The sequence below is a fragment of the Ambystoma mexicanum genome, chromosome 2p, assembly GCF_040938575.1.
Source record: "Ambystoma mexicanum isolate Mex_15411 chromosome 2p, UKY_AmexF1_1, whole genome shotgun sequence".
Taxonomy (NCBI): domain Eukaryota; kingdom Metazoa; phylum Chordata; class Amphibia; order Caudata; family Ambystomatidae; genus Ambystoma; species Ambystoma mexicanum.
This window is the reverse complement of record NC_090923.1, coordinates 229,218,645-229,235,199: the sequence shown is the minus strand read 5'-3', so window position 1 is coordinate 229,235,199 and position 16,555 is coordinate 229,218,645. Positions and strand designations below refer to the sequence as shown.

Genomic DNA, 16,555 nt, shown 5'->3' with positions numbered 1-16,555 from the left:
AAAGGAATTGGTACGGACTGTGGAGGTCTGATTTTGAGATCCCTGCTTTCCAAAGCCTTAGGCAAACATGGGAACTCGATCTATGTAGCCGCTATGGATCTCAGCAAAGCTTTCGATCTGGTAGATAGGCCCACTTTATGGCTAAAACTGTCCGACCTGAAGATTCCTAACCACCTATTACAAATCATTATCAATCTGTATTCGGATACAAAGATCAAAGTAAGGCTGAACTCTGAAGGCCTGGTGACATCTGAGATTGACATTCAAAACGGTTTGCGTCAAGGATGCATGCTTGCAGCCACGCTTTTTAACCTATATGTGTGTGGTGCGGATAAAGCATTGGGAGGCAAAGGTCTAATTGCGCCAAAGATTGGTGATATGCAACTGGAATGGCTAGCATACGCCGACGATTTTTTGTTATTCGACTCCACAAAAGTCGGCTTACAAAGAATGATTGATGCGGTCGTAATTTTTATAGCAGATTTACTATTGAAAATTAATGCTGACAAAACCACCATCATACATCTGGGTAAACCTATGAAAAGATCTTCAAACCTAACTTGCAAAGTTGAAGGTAAAAGGATAACCTGTCAGTGTGGCTTCAAATATTTGGGTTACCTATTCTCTGGGTCTGGTTCCCCGGCCACTACAAAAAACACTTAAAGATTAAAACTGAAAGTATTTTACGCCAAATGCGAAAATTGGAAACACTATACTGTAAATTTACCTTAGTGCCGCTTAAAAACGTTTACAATATGAACGGAATACCAGGCTTGTTGTATGGGATGGAACTTCATGATTTGGAAGACTCTGATTACTTGAAACAACTAGAGAGCATGATATGGAAAGGAAGTCTTTTCTTTCTACCTAAATCTGTGCCAATCGAGGCGATAAGATACGAACTGGGACTGCAATCTTGGAGGTCGATCATAAAATGGAAGAAGTTATGTTTATGGAGGAAGTGTCTTACTAATCCTGCAGATACGTTATACTCGATTACTGCCAATGACACTAGAAACACATTTTATATCCACCAAAGTGAAGCAATGCAAACGTACCTCCAGGATTTAGGCCTATCAATAGATATTCTTATCTCAAATCCTTTAAAAGTGAAGAAAATCGTAAAAGGGCACGATTGGCAGCAAACTATGCTGTATGTGATGTTATCGAACTCTATGTATCATATGTATTAATTCTGGAAGTGCTATCCAACTCTTGAAGCCTATCTGGAGACATATCCTGTGCGTGAATTACGCAATGTTTTCATGAGATTTAGATTCAATGTCTTAAAAACTAACTACATATTGAAAAGATGGCGGATTGCGGATAAAGAATGGGGGGTGGTGTCGGTTTTGTAGAGAGGAAGGTATCGAAGAGACACTGCAGCATCTGCTGTTAGTTTGCCCAAGTCTATTGCAACAACGTATTTTATATTTTAAACAATTTGTGAATCAACTACACTGCGTCAATAGAGAACTATTGTGGTATCAGATACGGCATGCTAACTCTAATGTGTTAAAAATAAGAGTCATAACCTTCCTGAAAAATGTTTGTAATTTGTCATGATATTAACATATTCTTAAATTAAGAATCGTGTAATGATGCCTCTTATGATGAACCTGTTTGAACACGAAATAAGGAAAGCTATGATTCGATTTGACGCTCTGAAACCAATAAATGATTTGCCTCTTCTTAAACTGTTAAGTTATGATATGTTTTAGATAAATTTTATGCAGTTTGATGTCTAGGATGATTGCTATTGATTCGATATAAGAAATGATTGTTTTTATATTTCACTAATATGAAATCTTTTATGTACTTTTGTAAAGGTTTAACACAAACCAAAAACAATAAACAATAATAATACAATGTCTCACAGTAAAACAGCATAACGTAATTTGTTGAACAATTTAAACATCACATATCAAATTCATCAAAAATAGCTTTATCCTGTGAAACATAATATTCAAACAGACAGGTATACACAAAACAACACAATAGACAACCCAAATGGGAAGAGAAAGAAAGAAAAAAAAACACAACCCCCTCCTTTATCTCCCCCTCCCCCCTAAATGACATATCCACCAGAACAGTTCCTCTGTCACATCAATCATAAAGAGCCAAAAAAGTTCCCAATACCTTCATGTATTCCTCATATTTATCTTTACTTTCTAATGAAACCATATCATATTGTGATTAAAAAAAAGTTTACTTTTCTCAACCATATAAATGCGAACATTCCTGATAACACAATGCTAAGTGTGATGCTGTCCTTTGCATTGCAGGTTAATTAACAGACATATTAAATCATGTTCTTTCTACTTTCCACTGTTGTGTTACACCCACTTCCTATTGTATCTTCTGCTTTTGTCATTTGTTTTCCCTTATCACTTTGGGCCAGATTGATTAGAAAATGATTTTCAGCTGGATGATATGACATTGTATATTTCTCATATAACTTTAGTTTTGTAATCCTGGCACAGCATGCTGCAGACCTTGAGAAGAAACAGAACGAGACTGAAAACCGCAAGCTCTTGGGCACTGTGATCCAGTATGGTAATGTTATTCAGGTAGGCGTTCTTGTAAAGTTAATCTGTACGCTGTTGCACTTGGCATTGTCTGCTTCTTGGATCAAAATTAATATTTTATTATTCGACATCACCCACTAAACATGAGCGGAGTCAAGGGAATGAGGGCATGTGCAAAACTTACTTTCACTTGAGGTGTAGACTATCACTTTGTATCCCTTGTATATGACCCAATATGCTCCATATGTCTTGTTGATATGGTCCAATGCCCCGTTTATACTAATTCTCAAATGCAAAGTTAATGTTGCACGTATTTGTATGGCGTCAGTTTGGCTGGGGGCTAGGGCCTGGTAGATGTTTTGTAACCAGGCTCTTCTAGGCTAGAAGCAGGAAGTTAATAGTTTCCAGCAATGTTACACTTTGCCCACGCACAACCAGGATTTGTTTGGATTGTTGTGCACCAAAGTAGAGCTTTATAATCTAATGTTGGCTTCATGAAGTCAGCAAACTAATTATCGAACACTTGCAATTTAAATATGGCACTCCCTGGGCCTGAAAAATGTGACTCTCGTTAAATCCTAAAAATGATATATTCAGCCCAGAAGTCTTGAAACCGGTTAACAGTTCAAAACTTTACACAACTCTTACGTAAAACAGAGGAAATAGCCCCGTTTGTCAGGTCAACTTGCATCCTCTGCTGAAGTATTAAACACAATTTCTCACTATACCCAGCCTGCTAGTCTGTATGATATCCGTACTCTTGAGCATTTTATAATTGGGATTGTCAAGGTTTGTGAGAACTGATGCAAGCACATTCTTAACAAGCCTTCTTTGCTGCTTCTTTAAGCATCTTGGTTGATTTCAAAGACAGATGAGTGTTTAAAAAACGCAAATACAACAATACAACAGAAGCTCATCATGAATACTGACATTATTTAGGTGTGGTTGAATATCGAGTGAAGAGGTAATGGTTACAGGGAAAGAGGCTTGGGTTGACAATAGGTTTACAGTTAATACACCATTGTCCTCCTTTCCTTCCAGCTGCTTCACCTGAAGAGTAACAAGTACCTGACTGTGAACAAGCGTCTTCCAGCCTTACTTGAAAAGAATGCAATGCGTGTGACCCTTGATGAGGCTGGTAATGAAGGCTCCTGGTTCTATATTCAGCCCTTCTACAAACTCCGCTCCATTGGAGACAGTGTAGGTACCCTTGTGGCAAGTACATGGAGTGCCTAGTGTATGGCTGCATCTTTCATTGTGCATTTCTTTGGTTCTGTTAGCATAATCAGATTGTACTCCATATTAGGGTTTGGCAGGTTGCTTTTTTGTGGTGAATGGCTAATTAAATCAGCCGCGAATACCAGATGTTTGAACAGCACATTTGTTGTTTAAGGAACATTTATTATTTCAAAAAGGGGGAAAAACCTCTGCTTATCGGAGAATGCTTCATAGCATGGCCCAATATCCCAGCATTTGTGAATAGGTAATGTATGTAGTGGCAGACCAGTTTTCCCCTCCCGATTCAATATTCATTGCAAACTAATTGCCTGGGTTAGTTTTGTACCTGGTTGAACACGCCATGAAATAATGGGTGTTAACAGTAAATTAAAGTGCATGGACCTATTTTAATAGTGATGAAGTACACATCGAATTTTAATTGCCTGCAGTCACTGACATCTATCTGCGTGCTGGGTGTAAGATGAGTGCACAAAGAGGATGTTTTTGTATGCCTTCATTTGTAACTAAAGGGTATGTCGGTGCACCAGCTAACTCCTGATGTGGTGTACACTGGCCAGAATAGGTTTGGTTACCAGAGTATTAGCCAAAGGGTACTTTAAACGTTAATTGTATTAAGTCCCTGATAGAGCTTACTGACGTCCTCAAATTCCCACTCTATAAATGAATTTCCTTGATTTGGTGTGCAGTTACATTAGAACTGTTCAGAGCAGATGCCAGCAGATTGTGCCAAAGCTCCTTTAAAATTTGTTCTAGCCATGGGGAATTTAAAGATGGCAAAGAAAACAGTGCGAGGGATGTGAACTACTCGGTAAGCGTTTAGGTGGTCTGGTGGTAAACTCGATGTCTAACCCTGAAGGTTTTGCTAATTTAAGAAATTGCTACCCTGAGTGTACATCTGGTCCTGAGCAGTACAAGGCAGCAATTTTATTCTGAGGATAAATGGCTCAAAAGTAAATTTTTCAAAAAGCCTATTTCAAATTAGACTTTTGAAGCTGTACCGATCCGGTCTAGCTTCCGTGTTTTCCTGCAGCCAAAGTAATGTTTTGCTTACAAGTAACACATTACTCAAGTTTTTATTTTAAGGTAAAAAGAACAAAATTGGAACTAGATCAACCTAGCCAGGTGGATAGCCTAGGGTCAAATGCCTTAAATGTATGAGATTCATCATGGTTTTGATCTCTTGATCTGCTTAGAAGTTGGAGGAGTACAGCATGAAAAACTATGACTCATCAATAACTAACATTCTATTTTTGCATTGGATTTTTCGTTTTAAGTGGAAATTAGATTTTCAGCTTCCTTACTGCTCTAAATGGCAACTGACTCAGCCGATCCAAACGCTGGGAATATCACGCTCTGTGACTGCTGATGCAGAATTCTGGCAGGAAGACACGCCAGGTGTCCACAAGTTCCCGCCTGTAAAAACGGGAGCTAGAGCAGAGTTTCACATTAGCGCGATCCTTGACAGAATGTGAACGGATAGATCTTATGAAGCGCTTCTGTTCCTGGGTGAAAACAGTAACATACTCCAGTAATCTCAAGTAAAAAGAGACTCACAACCCTGAGCGCAGTTGCCCCCCAAAGTAATTCGGGACAAGTTTTTTCCGAAATCTGCAGCCCCGTACTATATGCGAAAACTGAGAAGAAAGAGACCTCCATGCTCTAATTCTTAAATTTTGCGGACCACGAACAAGTGGCCAGTTCCTTCATAAGACAATTCATTGACAGTCCACTTCTCTCAGAGGGGTTCTTCCGTACCTGGAAACAAGGCCACACATTCGATATACCACTGTCTGAGGTACAGGGAATCACGAGATTGGACCGCCCTGAGGAAGGCTCAACATTGTTACCACAAATACTGGCAGGCCGAAACGTGTACTAGTGTCCGTTGTGTTTAAAAAAATATAAATGAGCACTGTTTAAAAAATGTCTTGATTGATCACAAACATGTGGGCAGACTATAGGCATGATCATTTATTGATCCTGATTCTAGAACACAGAAAAACTACTTTTTATGATTGTCTGATTAAGTTTGTGATTTCTTTGTTTCTAAATTCAACTTTTTGTGTTTTTATTTGCAAATTGTCAAACTATTTTTACTCTCTTGAAAAAATACTGGTTTTAAGCTTTAAGTATTTCTCACTGAATCAACACCAGTCATTTATTGGATTACTATTAATAAATGATGATATACTTGGACACTTTTCTAGGGTTCCTTTTACTTGTGACTCTTGGAGCACATCATTAGATGAACGCATATGAATAATGACAACAAAATGAGTTGTTTCTAGTGTGGACTCCTTTTTCTTTGTTGAACAATGTATACTGCCCCGAATCCACACTTGCACGAAAGGGGCAACCCTATTTTTTGTAAAAGGTAAATGGCAACTGCAGCAAACTTGTGCTTTTTTTAGTTTCCATAAATACACATTTAACTAGGTATTTGATATTTAAAACACTAATCGGATATTTTAGCAATTGTATTAACTTGTGATGTGATTCTGAGACATTAAGTGGAAACAGTCTTTAATGTAAAAATCACTACTATTCCTAAACTGGTGGATAGCTTAACCTAATAATGTAATAAAAAAGAATGAATGTCTTGGCAAGTGACAAAAGGAGTTTGGGTTAAGGTCAGGAAGTGGGGGATCTGTTTAAAAAATAATCACGATGGAAGAAAGTTGAATTGAGAAGGATCGAAAGGCAAAGGTGTCTTAGTGTACTGAAGTTGACACAGCTGAAATCAATTAAGTTAATGGGTCTGCTTGCCAGACTGCATAATGATTGAAGGCTCAGTTTGGAACATAGAAAACCATCATTAGCCCTAAATGATGATCTGCCATCTTCCATCACCACAGATTGTCAGTCAATTAAAGTAGATACAATACATGGGAATTGCCAGGTGTTTGAGTTCCCGTTGATTGAGGCGTTACTACCAGGGGAAAGGGGGTGCCAGCTTAGGATCTAGTGAATCTTTATAAAGTTGGGATGGTCTTGATATCAGGAGGTGGGTAGATCAAGTAGAGGGAAGCAAACGGGCTGAAAGATCACAAGTAACTTGGGGAGGACGGAGCCTAGTCAATGAAAGCTTGATTATTGTGCGAGGATGATAGCTGACGATAGCCATGTTGAGGGAGTTGTCTTAGCCCATAAAAAAGATTTGAAAACTAGAAGAAATGTAGAGGATGTAATTGTACACTTCTACCGGCAACAACAAGGTGATATTGAATATAGGGTCCAGGAGGCCCTTTCCTGCATTGTATTACTGGGTGGAAGAGAGGGTCCTGGAGGCGTCCGTTTGGCTGCCTGATGATGGGTGTCTCCCCTGGCTCTCCAGGTTACAATGACTACCCTTAACATGCTATGGGCATTCAGAGGTTCACCTAGAAGTAACCCTGTCTGCGTGCCTTTTGTTGCAGATGCATTTTATGCGTCTGATCGGTCTATAGTGATAATACCGAAAACAAAAATCTCAAACAAAAGGCCGAAAAAAAAAATATCGAATTTTTTTTGACGTTTTTTTCTCGAAATGGGGGGGTTCCCCCCACCCCCCTTTTTTCTATTTTTTTTTAATTTTAACCCTTTTTTTTACTTACCTGACCCCAAAACCACACATAACTAAATAAATAATTCGATATTTTTTTCCCGGGATTTTGTATTCGAGATTTTTGCAGTTCGAGATTTTATTTTCGGTATTTTGACCGACCACCGTCTGATCTCTCAGAATGGTCTGAGCTCTGGCATCTGGAAGTAGCTAACAAGGTCTTGACGCCCTTGTTCGCCCTCAACTTGGGAACTCTGAACATCTTGCTTAAGATGGAGCTTGGTATTTGAAGCATTGGGGCATAGGCAATGTTTGAGCCATTCCTGACAATGGCTTTGGATCCCTTAATTTGGGCCACAATCAGATCTTCTCTATAGAAAACCCAGATAGCAATATTACTCCTACGTCCCATCCCCTCTACTCCATATTTGTGGAATGTTTGATCCTGGGAAAGGGATAGTATGATGAGACCCCATGCCAGTCTGCAGACACACCACCCTTGTGCATGCTTCAGGCCCCAGTGCGGTCTGTTTCTTCACCCAGACAAGGCCGTAGCATGGGCAACCAACATAGTGTTTTTCTCTGCACTTTCAAATATAAATCTCATGTTGTTTTTTGTACTCTGTCATGTCTATACCCTGTTTGGGGTCAAGCTCTGGTTAGTTGTACCTATGAACTGGCAAACGGCAACTACACTGTGCTGTTCTCGTTTGTCTAGAACTTCCTTGGCCTTTGGCACACTGCATGTTGCCTCTGTGTTCCCTCAGTCGTCAGCTACTGCGGTGGATGGTGGGGTTTGGCAGGACTATTCGTGAAATGAAAGTGTTTCTCAACAGCTTAACTTAAAGTGAAAACTAATTTCTAGGACACCTCAGTGAAGAGATTTGTTTTGCATGACTCGCAAGGCATAAGATTGGTGTGTCTTCTACAGCCAAATATGAGCAATCCAAACAACTTGCTTTGATATTCTTAAAGTAGCCTTCTCTGGGTGTGAGGCCTGCTGGAGCCAAATGAGGGGTTTCGCTCCTTGGCCTTTGCTTGGACTGTTTACAAGACGTGCTTTGAAACACGTTTGATATGGCATTTATAACACCCCTATACACATCATAACCTAATCTCCCTCTGCCTCCCCCACTCGCATTGTTTTCATGCTGATAATGCATCTTATCTCTAGGTAAGGCTACTTAATAATGCAAAAGGATGCTATTACAGAGCTTCACAACAGATGGGGGATCATCTCTGACAAACACTCCCTTCACAACAGGTGGTCTTGTTGATTTCAAATGCTGCTGGAATGTGGTTTCCATCTGTCTTCTATGCTTTCCAAATGCAAAATATAGGCGACTTTCTTGTGCGGGGCCTATCCATTCCACCAGGATACCTAAACAAGGAGTCTTTGATGGTTAAGTTTAAGCACTTTATGAAGGCCCCACCTAAATTGTTATTTTTTAAGAGAATTGCAGAGGTTATGTTGCCAGCACACTGTACTGCACTACCCATCTTCAGCTCCTCCAGTACCCCCAGCATGCTGTTCCCTACTACATATTGCAACTGCCTTTTGTGTTTCCAGCTCCGACTGGTACTGACACCAGCATCTGTATACAAGGTGCAAAGTACAGTTTGCTTACAGACCATTCTAAGATGGCCAACCTCCTAATTGCATTGTTTTAAAGTCAACTTCACTTGCTGCACTACACCCTGCTCCACCTCCTTACCACTGGACCCATGGGATTGCATGGGTGCTGGTCACGTTACACAGTGATTGTGAGCGTAATGTGACATGGATAGTGGATTTGCACGGACAGCTCGGCTAAGGTTGGCTTGGCAATGGGAAAGCCTCTATACTGAGCATGCCCCCACTCCGACTGTAACACCCTCTTTCCAGCTAAGATTGAAGCTGTGAATTACATTGTCACATATTAACACCAATAACTGTCAATCTCTCCACAGACTATTTGAGTTGTAGTTTTGGTTGCTACCGGCCTATTTCCTTGCTCATTTGGTCTCTTCTGGCCTACTTATTTGGGGTTTTGGTCACAACTGTTCTGATAACTGGCTACCATTGCCTGTGCTTGCTCTGATCATCCTAAAGTCCCCTCTTTATCTTCCACAATCTGTCCCTCAACTTGCCCTTACATACCTTCCTGCTCCAACTCCTCTCACTGCTCTCCCACCACACTCCAAAGCACCACTCCAATCTCCCTATTGCGCTTTCTCTGAAATAAACATCCTTTCACTCTTTTATTTTCCATGCACTACACATTTAACCCCCCTCTGTCTCATATGCCTTCTGTTTCACTCTATCACCTACACACTCACGCACTCCACCCATTGTAATCCCCCACCCATGACTCATTACCAACCTATCTTCAATCAAAATGTTAATCACTGATCACTTTCACTCCCATCCCCCCAAACCTTGATTGCAACCACTGAAACCTGGATCATCTCCCTGACTTTGCCGACCCCGACAACCAACTCTGATTAAGCTCCTTACTGGCTTTGCTATCTTTTCCTCTTGACTCTGGGATGGTGGTGTTGGCCTAATGATAATGGCACACCCTACGACTCTCTCACAAACCTCCTCTGACTTTTTAGCGTTGTGCTTTGGGAAAGCTCATTATCAAGCTCTTTGCCTCCAGGCTGCTCATCATTATCATTGCCCACCTGGAGCCTCTATTTGCTTCTTCCCTAAGTGAATAGAGTTTCACGTTAGGATGTAGTAGGTCAGAGGACTTGCTATCTGATGTCCCATTTGTCATGATGGGTGATTTCACTAAGATCCATTGATTACAACTTGGCTCTACCCCCTCCAACCATTCTCTGACCAGCCTGCGTGCACACACCAGTGTGGACAGCCTTGATCTTAACTTCCTATCTTTCCCTTTCCACTCCTCTGCTCTCTGTTGACCCCTCCACTGCATGCATCACCAACAGGAAATGCAAACCTGACTCTATGGTTCCATGCTTGGAGCAAGTCCTCTCAAGCCATTTAATTCGGATGTACGTTGTAATATCGTATCCCAAAAGATTGAATTACAAAATCACGGAGCACACTAGCCTGCATTTTGTAATTCGGTATTTTGTGATTTTGTTCAGTTTATTCACCGCACTGCCTATACTATATGCGGGGGACACCCCTGCAGCCCATAATACCTAACTTGCGGTGTGGGGGACACCACTGCAACCCCTGCACCACTGTTTGGTATTATGGGCTTGGATCTTATCTACTATGCTGAATGTGTTCTAAACGTGCATTTGGCATTTGAGATACAATCTTATAATTCTTCTCAAACCCATTCGAAGGATCTTGACATTTCATTAACTGATTTCCAACTACCCCAAATATCACTGTCCCGTTCACTCCCCCACCTGTCGTCTCTTGCCCCTGCCATTGATTTCTCCAGCTATCAAACATTTTCTAGACTTCATATGTCTCCACCTTCATTGTTGATTTATGAATCACACACACACACACACACACACACACTATTCACACTGCTTATAAAGGCAGTCTCTTTGCCCTCACTACTTCTCTTGACTGCGTCTAAGCATCCTACTATATTGACCGGGTATATATCTGCTCCTGTGCTTGAGCTCACTATATAAACCTCCAGGCCATGCTCCGAACACCACACAAAAAAAATCCCTATGCACTGACCACTTTGCCTCCCACTACTTATCCAAAATCAGATCAACTTGTCCACTTTGCATACCAAAACTTCTCCCCAACTCTCCCTCCAAACACACTAGCCTTGTATAGTATTTCTCGTACCCATCCCTATTCAGCTAACATGTCCGGTGCCCCTACGAGACCTGTTGCACGTAAAACTGTTAACTCCCACATAACTCTCCTCCCTCTTCAGCCTCTCCAGTTGTAGTTAACAGGTAACCATCTGATACTTTGAGGATCACTGAAATTCCCCTCTCAGGATTCTGTGGCAATATTCCAATGAAACCATTAACTCATCAATCTGACCACTGCTTTCTTTATCACTTTTGCCTATCCTCCATTTTATTCCTGTTTTATCCCTCTCTGCGCCCTTTGAAACTAGATTATCCTTCCCTACTTCAACCCCTCCCCCCCGTGACTTCAATGTCCTCTGACAGCTTGTTCTCATCTCTTGAAACTCTTGACATTTCCAACAAAGGTGCCTAGTAGTCCATCTGTCTCCTCCTTTCTGAAGCCAGATACTCCCCCCCCACCCACCCTTCACCTATTAGATCTCAATGCACCGGGTTGCCTCCCAGCCATATGCCACTGGATGACATTACACTGCTTGGAGCTAAAACCCTCAAACTGAAATTTTACTCTTCCCGGTGCCAATTCTTACACCACGTTTCTATCTCCTTCCCTGCAGGCATCCTCACCCCTTTACCCAAGATTCACAATATTGAGGTCCTTTGACAGTGACCTCACGCTCGAGCATTTCATTATGACTACTGCAAAGGCTGCATGAGGTAACTGCTGTAGGTGTTTACAGTCCATAAGAAATGGCTGCAGACTAGGTAGAAAGCTCACTTCTCCAGCATTGGATCTTTCATAGATTCACATGCTTGAATATTCCCCGTTCACAGATTGGGAATCCTCGTTAAAGAATAATATATCAGAACTTTCCCTTTGGTAAAGAAAGCTACAACCATACAGGGACCCACACAAGCTCTGCATTTACTGTCTTTATACCCATGAGATTCAGTCATGCAATATATGCCAAACTTTCACCAAGAAAACCCTGGAAGACGGGCATAGAAGACTGCTATTGCACCTGAAGAGAAGACAAATGTCCATCATCCTCCTCCAGGCACACTGAGAAGCAAGCTCCTAAAGGGAGAGCTTCACTGGACAGAGCACCCTCCCCACCATCTAAGGACAAGAAGAGGAGAGGAAAGTCCTCTAAAGAACCTTCCAGAACCCAGGAAGGTATGGTGATGTAAGATCCACAAAAAGGTAAAGACGCTTCACCACTCGCCACCACCTCAGGCGCAAATGCCTTTGTGAGGCGCTCAGAGGAGGAAATACCCTGTCTCCCCCCAGGATCACCACAAAGAGCAAGGTGATCTCCATCGATATTGGCCCTGTAATCACCCGTTCACTTTGAAGAAGCGGGGGAGCCTGATGACCCCTTTCGGGAGCGCTCTGACATTGAGGAAGACGAACCTGAGGAAGGTGAGCTACCACAGGACTCGCCAGGCACAGACCCAGGCGACTGGGAGTCGGTGACTACTAGAAACTCAAGGATTATGGGGATTTAGTAAGAGCTTCTGAGTGAACAAAAACCTGTTTTGAGTTTAAAAATTTAAAGTGCTGTGAGAGCAGTAATAAAGAAAAGCATAATGCTCGCCTCTGTGTCTTTAATAGAATCAAGACTACCCTGCGCTATAAGCATGGGCAAACTTCATTATTTCTCATACAGAGAATTGAACTCAGCCAAAAAGGTGGCTGGAAATACGGGCGAAAGCAGTGTACTGCCCGTGTTTTTCCAGCCAGCAGAGGCTCAGCAGGTGCTACCGTCTTTATTGTGGGGAGGCACCAGTGAGCCACTCTGTTGCCTCACACAGGCCCCCACCCTACTCTCCTCCACCCCCAAAAACGTCCTGCACCCTTCCCCCTCCCCAATTACCTGCTCCCGCCTAGTCTTCAGTGCCCACCATAGAATTAGAACAGGGATCAAGTACCTTTTTATTTCTATTTGTTATGGTGACGGGCGATCTGGTTTGTTTTGTTCATGGGAGAAGCCAGTCTCTCATAAAAAAAAAAAACGTGCACCCCAGATGAATCCCCAGGGTGCGAATAGAAATCTCCCTTTTGTATGGGTGCATTGAAGGCTTGTAACTGCCCTGAGCCCTCGCTGATGCTCTGGTCTGCCTGTCCTTGGGCTGATGGGCTGTTACAAGCCTTGTACCCCTGACTCAAGAGTGATCGTTTTTTTGATCAGACGTGCAATATTATGACTGAGGGCTGGCAATGTGGTTCATGCAAGACAGAATTACATACACAGAATAATCAAGCCCATAAGTTAAAGTGGTTAGTACTTTGCGTTGTGAATATATGTAACCTAGTAGTGTGAACTGTATGTAAGGCATGGTATCACAAGTGTTAACACTGACACAATGAATACGGTTCGAAAAACCTTTATTGGGGTTGGAGGAACTCCTATTCTGCCCTATAACTAAGATGGCAGTAGTTTTGACCATGAAACGATAAACAGAAAAGTCCTAGTGGAATCTGTCAAATCAAAATGGCCAATACTAACAAAAACCTAATGCCTGCCCGATCTCTTCACCAAAAAGTGTAAAAAGGAGAATATTTATGCAAAAGAAAGTCAGTGTTCAAATTATAATATGGCTGAACCAGCTCTCCTCCCCACGTTGGGCCTCCCGAGGTAAGACTATCCTTGTAGGCAGGATGACACACTCTGGCTCCACCAGTATACAGTTCAAAACTGTGGATTAAGGCCTGCCTGGCCTTCCATGTTTTAAGTTCTTTGATCTGACTTTCAAAATAAGGTTTCAACCAAAATGTTCACAAAGGTCCCCTGCTGCGGGCTCAAAACTTTCACCAACAGTTCTCATAGGTCCCCCTCTGCTGGGCTCAGACCTCTGGCCATACAGTTCACACAAAGTTGCCAGGGGGCTCCCTTCCCAAAGCTTAATTTACTTTGGGTCTCCTTCAATCATGCTTGGACCGTTTTCGGATGTCGAAGTCTTTTGAATGTGCGTGGCTTTCTTTACATACCACCCCTAGACCACTTTGACTCAACATTCAATATTTACTTTCACTCTGGCTGCTCGTTCGCACTTTAGCGTCAAACAATGCAACTTTCACTGAGATTTTCAAATGGGTTACTTCCTCTCACCGGATCACTCAGTTTCTTAGTATCGCTAATCTTGCAGCTGTATTTTACTTTAAAGTTCATTCACAGGTCTGCCTTTTTCATGTCTCATCCACACGCGTGCAGCCTTCACTTGTGATATGATGGTGCTACTTCATTCACTTTAACACACACTGGTCTCTCAGGTCGTTTGCCAACTCACTGGCTGTATGCACGTCTTTGTTTTGCGTTTTTCGAGTCAAGGTTAGTACCATAGGCTTGACCTCTCCTCCCCAGCTCTGCCGTTCACCTGGGTATGGTATGTTATTGTTTATTTATAAAGCGGCAATACACGGGCAAGTGTTTCAAAGTGCTCAAGGAGGGTGGGAACATGGGGGAGGAAAAAGCAGCTGCTCAGAGCCCTTGAATTTCTGAGATGATAATAGTCTGCACAGGCAGAGTATGTGCGTAAAATACTTTTAAGTTTGGGATACAGCAAATAGGCCTGATGGCGATTCGGCATTTTTTTCAGTGCAATAAAGGGGTGAAGGCGAGGGAGCACAGACAGACAATCTTCAGGCACGGTGCATACTGATCATGCAAGTGCACAGATGGTCACAGGGAGCGGTGCACTTTTGTGTCGGAACTATTGGCATTTGAAACTATTACTGTCGTAACTATAAACCCTTGAGTTTTCAGAACTTAAGATCAGGCTCAAGACGGAGGGCGTCAGAGGAAGGTACCTGCTGAGGATGAGGATCTCCCTTTCATATCTCTGCTTGGAGAACCGGCTGACTCACAGAAGGTTGGAGGTAGATGAGGTGAGGGTTCATGAGGGAAAGTATTTATGTAGGCAGCATTGCAAGTAGGTAGGTCCCAGGCCCCAGAAAGCCTTGTGAACAATGCAGATGGTCTTGAACTTGATCCTTGCAGCCACGGGGAGCCAGTGAAGGGATTTCAGCGTCGGATAGATGCGGTCCCTGGGCTTGAGGCCACAAATAAGTCTTGCAGTTGTGTTCTGCATGAGTTGCCGAGGGCACTCGGCAGAAGAGGGGAGCTTGAGGAAGAGGGGGGGTCGCTGGCGTCCTTGAAACACAATGCAATCTTCACTTGTGGGATTTGGCCTTCTCCATGCGTCTTTCGTGGCCTGTCAGAGGCATCAATCTCCAGTAGGGAAGCCTTGGGGTTTTGGGGGCGCTTCTCTCGTCCCTTGGTCTGTTGCTGTGCTCCAGTAGGTGTGCCTTCATCCTGGAAGTTCTTGTGTTCTGCCTTGCTCAGTGTCTTTAGGTGTTGCCTTTTGTTTGTGTGAGAACTAATTGGTATTAGGTGTATGCATGCAGGATAAAGTGCCTGACCCGATTAACGGGACATGTCCAGTATGATGTGAGTTAGTCTGGCTACTCTGTAACCCTCTTCCTTGGCCCAGTGTTTGTGTAAAAAAGGGGGTGGGGGATTGGTACTTCGAAATCCTAAAAAATAGGATGGGGTAGATGAATAAAAAAGGGGGAAATACCGCATCTCACTATCAGCTGTCTCACCCCCACTTCCCGAAGACCCCTCTCCCAGGTGATCCTCGCAGGAATTGGATTCAAAAGTGATTGCCGTGTCCTGGCCACATGTATGACAAGTCCCGAGGACTAGCGGGGGAAATACCCTTTCTCACAGCACCAGTGAATGTTAGAGAGAGATTTTGTAACTTGTTTGTCATTATGACATTCACTGTGACAAATCAGTACTTGATAAACTGTTGCAATCGATTGAAAACTTGGAGAACTTGAGTGTTACTACTCTTTTCCCCTAGCTTTTTGTGTATTGGGAATACAGGCTGGGTTAGCATACTCCATCCTCGGTCACCTCTTTTGTTGGTAAATACCAGATCACGGGCTGCCGTTTTTGGGCCGACAACTATCCGACCAAACCCTTTTTCATGCAAAATGCATTGCCCATTGCTGGCTGTTCTTGTCATTCTGCTTCATCTAATGAATGGAAAAAATAACTTTGAGGGTAGTAAGTGTTCTTGGACAGTAACTAATGTCTTAAATTTAAAAAAAAAAAAAACGTGGATATTTTGTAGGGTGAACCACTTTACTGAACTAAGTACATTACTTGCTGCAACATAAGAAAGGGTTGAGCGAACCTTGAAATGCTGTAGTGGCTGTCTAAACACACCCCAGGCATTTTTATACCTTTTCTAATCAATTTTATCAAAATAAAGCAATGGTTTCCCACAAATAGTATCATTAATTGACGTGGTGCATTTCAGCAGCTTTAAAATAAGACTGCTCAAACAATATATTGTGGTTTTCCCAACAGGCCCTCATTTCTCTCTTCAGTCTTCTGCTTTTCCTGTAGTCCTGTCCTCTACACTTGATAGACTTTAGTATAGGCAAGGTTCTTGATTGTCACCAATACTTTCAACCACTTGTGATGCTTCT

General features: G+C 42.4%; 1 protein-coding gene across 7 annotated transcripts in view; it reads left to right on the top strand.

The window, feature by feature from the left end:
- The window catches only part of ITPR1 (inositol 1,4,5-trisphosphate receptor type 1), a 3,145,915-nt gene that overhangs the window by 477,411 nt on the left and 2,651,949 nt on the right, over positions 1-16,555 (top strand). For all 7 annotated transcript variants that reach the window (XM_069643506.1, XM_069643503.1, XM_069643505.1 and 4 more), the window contains exons 5-6: positions 2,484-2,570; positions 3,570-3,728. In XM_069643506.1, coding sequence (XP_069499607.1) covers positions 2,484-2,570; positions 3,570-3,728 — 246 coding nt within the window. The remainder of the gene's footprint in view (positions 1-2,483; positions 2,571-3,569; positions 3,729-16,555) is intronic.